Below are 3,382 nucleotides of genomic sequence, written 5' to 3'. Positions count from 1 at the left end.
TGAGCCACGGTGCCTGGCCCAGGTCCATTTGATTTAAAAGCCCACACTCCATCCCCACCCCAGCAGCCTCATTGCCCCCAAACTTCACAGGCCAGAAGGGCTGCTGCTGGCCCTACTAGTGACTCCAGAGAGATATGGGGCAGCCTGAGGGCAGCAGGACAGAGTGTTCTCAGGTATCCAATGTGGAATTAAGGCATAAGTAACTGCAAGATGGTCCTTGAGGGACTTGATAAATATTAATCCAAGTGTCTTCACAGCAATCCTGCCAAAAACACCAAGCAGGGATCACCATCCCCACTTTCCAGAAAAGGAAACTGAGGCTGACAGAGGTTCAGCAACTCATCCAGGGTTACTAAGTGAGGGGCAGCAGGCTGACTCTAAGACCCATGCTCCTTTTATGGCCTCTGGGTGTTTGCCACACAAATGGTTTTACCACCAATCCATTCTGTCCCTTCCCCAACCTTGATGTTTTCATCTGGAAAACAAAGGGCTCATAAAGGATGATCTTCCCAGAGCCCTTTGAGCCTCAATATTATGTGGGTCTCATGCAGAAATTGCTTGTAACATAGGCTAGGGGCAAGGAGCAACACTTGCTGCATGTTTGTCAAGTGCCAGACACTTCACAACCACGGTATCTTTTTTGTTTTAGACAGAGTCTTGCTCTGTCACCCAGGCTGGAGTGCAGTAGTGCGATCTCGGCTCACTGCAACCTCTGTCTCCTGGGTTCAATTGATTCTCCTGCCTCAGCCTTCCTAGTACTGGGGATTACAGGTGTGAGCCATCATGCCCAGCTAATTGTTTGTATTTTTAGTAGAGACAGGGTTTCACCAACATGGTGAATTTTTTTTTTTTTTTTTTGAGACGGAGTCTCTCTCTTGTCGCCCAGGCTGGAGGCTGGAGTGCAGTGGCACGATCCCAGCTCATTGCAAGCTCCGCCTCCTGGGTTCACGCCATTCTCCCGCCTCAGCCTCCTGAGTAGCTGGGACTACAGGCGCCCGCCACCGCGCCCGGCTAATTTTTTGTATTTTTAGTAGAGAAGGGGTTTCACCGTGTTAGCCAGGATGGTCTCGATCTCCCGACCTCGTGATCCGCCCCCCTCGGCCTCCCAAAGTGCTGGGATTACAGATATGAGCCACCGTGCCCGGCCATTTTTGTACTTTTTATAGAAACAGGATCTCACAGTGTTGCCAGGCTGGTCTTGAACTGCTGACCTCAAGTGATCCGCCCGCCTCGGCCTCCCAAAGTGCTGCGATTACACATGTGAGCCACCATACCTGACCAACCACGGCATCTTTAGTCCTCAACAACCCTATGAGATACTTCCTGTCTGATTACTCCCATTTTACAGATGAGGAACCCGAGGCTTAAAGAGTCCTGAGGTCACCCCACCTAGAAATTCCGAGTTAAATTTGTTAGTGCCAGGCAAACTCTAGGCTCTTCCCACGGTGTCAGCTTTCTCCCTAATTATTGGGCAGTCTGGGTGGGGGGCTTATGCCACTCCTCTTTCCCAGCTGTTGAAAAGCCCCACTGCTCTGTGCTGTAACATCTCATGGCAGGCTCTAACAGAACTTTGCAGCTTCATTCCTGGGCTGCAGGGCAGGAGGGATGCTTGCTTCCTTTTCACAGGTTGGGGGAAGGGGAACAGGTGGCCTCACTTCTTTGGTAAATATTCCTTGACCATACACAGTCCTGAGCCCTCTGAGGGTGGGAGGCTGGGGAAACAGAGAAAAATGAGATCAGGGTCTAGCGAGAGACAGACAAGCACCAAGTCATAACTGTGCAGGGTGATACATGCAGATGGGGGAAGTACAGGGCTGTGGGGACCAAGGAGCGAGGGGCTGCTCAGGGACGGTCAGGAAGGCCAATCCCTAGCTCAGCCCAGAGCAGGGCCCAAACAAAAGCCCAGGCTAGCACATGGCCCAGCCAGACTCCCACCCCCAGGAGGCCACCAGTCGGGTGCAAAGTGCATGGCGCATTGGCAGACCTGGGTCCCAGATCTGGTTATGCCATGGCACAGCAGGGAGGGTGACCTTGGACAACTCCTGTCCGTTTCCCCACCCTGTACAGTTCGAGGTGGGGGAACAAAGGGTCTGTGCAGCCATGGCCCCTGGGGATCCCCCACTGCTCCCTTGCCATCATCTCTTTTCCACCGAACTTCCCAACGGAGGAGCTGACTCTACCATTAGCCTCCAGTGGGTGTTAAATGATAAGCTACGCCTGGGAACGGGCCACTCCTCCTGTCTTCTGCCCTCTCCCAGTCTCCAGGGCCCAGTACCTGCCCTTCTCACCATCTTTCATCAGGTCCCCATCACAGCCCGGTCCCAACCAGGACAAAGACCCTACCCATCCCTTTCTTGCCCTTCTCACCATCTTTCATCAGGTCCCCATCACAGCCCGGTCCCAACCAGGACAAAGACCCTACCCATCCCTTTCTCGCCTCCCCCATTCTTTGCCCAGACCCTTCCCTAGGCCTTGATCCTGCTCCGCCTCTAACCCCCAGATTCCAAGAGAGGAGTCTCTGCCCCTCCCCCGCGGCCCAGTCCCTGGCCCCCGCCCGTGCACCCCACCCCGCGCGCTTCTGTCCCTGCCTGGCCCGGCTCTCACCGCGCCGCAGCTGCAGCCGCAACGTCCCCAGCGCGGGGCCCCGGGCCCCCCAGCAGCCGCCGCGCCGCCACAGAGATGCTGCATAGCCGCGGAGCCATGTTGGAGCCGCGAAGGTTGCAGGAAGGCCCCGCCCCCAAGCCTGGGTGAAGGAGGCGGGGCGCGAATAAACTCCACCCCGCCGACTCACCCGCCCCCTCCACTCACCCGGCCAGGTGGGCGTTGCCCGTGGGCGTCTCCAACTCCGCAGGTGCTTGACGGAAGTCAGGGTTCTAATCCTCTGCGCGCTCTGCGACCTTGGCAAGCCCTTTGTCCACTCTGGGCCTCAGGATCCACCTAAGTAAAATGGGAGCGTGGAACAATAATACCAAGGGTTCTTAACACGGCTGTCCGGGATGTGCAGCTGAGGGTCAGTGTAACCTCCCCATGGGTTCATTTTGCCCGTTTCATTTTTCCCCTGACAGAGCGATTTATCAAGACAGGGGAATTGCAATAAGAGTTTAATTCATGCAGAGCCGACTGAATGGGAGACCGGAGTTTTATTATCACTCAAATCAGCCTCCCTGAAAATTCGGAGACTGGGTTTTATTAAGGATAATTTGGTGGGTAGGGGCCAGAAAGTGGAGAGTGCTGATTGGTCAGGTCGGAGATGCCATCATAGGGAGTGGAAGCTGTCCTCTTGTGCTAAGTGGATCTCTGGGTGGGGGCCACAAGACCAGATGATCCGGTTTCTTAATCTGTGTATCGCCTGCGGATCCATTGAGTGCAGGATCGGAAAAAT

At 55.1% G+C, this 3,382-nt stretch overlaps 1 protein-coding gene across 2 annotated transcripts in view; it reads right to left on the bottom strand.

The window, feature by feature from the left end:
• The window catches only part of NIPSNAP1 (nipsnap homolog 1 (C. elegans)), a 25,918-nt gene extending 22,960 nt beyond the window's left edge, over positions 1 to 2,958 (bottom strand). The window contains exon 1 of one of the 2 annotated variants that reach the window (XM_011995712.1): positions 2,605 to 2,958. In XM_011995712.1, the coding sequence (XP_011851102.1) occupies positions 2,605 to 2,702 (98 nt within the window). In that variant the 5' untranslated portion in view covers positions 2,703 to 2,958. The remainder of the gene's footprint in view (positions 1 to 2,604) is intronic. The other variant, XM_011995713.1, reaches the window with a different exon arrangement.
• Between the last annotated feature and the right edge of the window lie 424 nt (positions 2,959 to 3,382).

This window comes from Mandrillus leucophaeus, unplaced genomic scaffold (assembly GCF_000951045.1).
Source record: "Mandrillus leucophaeus isolate KB7577 unplaced genomic scaffold, Mleu.le_1.0 Scaffold496, whole genome shotgun sequence".
Lineage (NCBI taxonomy): Eukaryota > Metazoa > Chordata > Mammalia > Primates > Cercopithecidae > Mandrillus > Mandrillus leucophaeus.
This window is presented reverse-complemented; position numbering and strand designations above follow the sequence as displayed.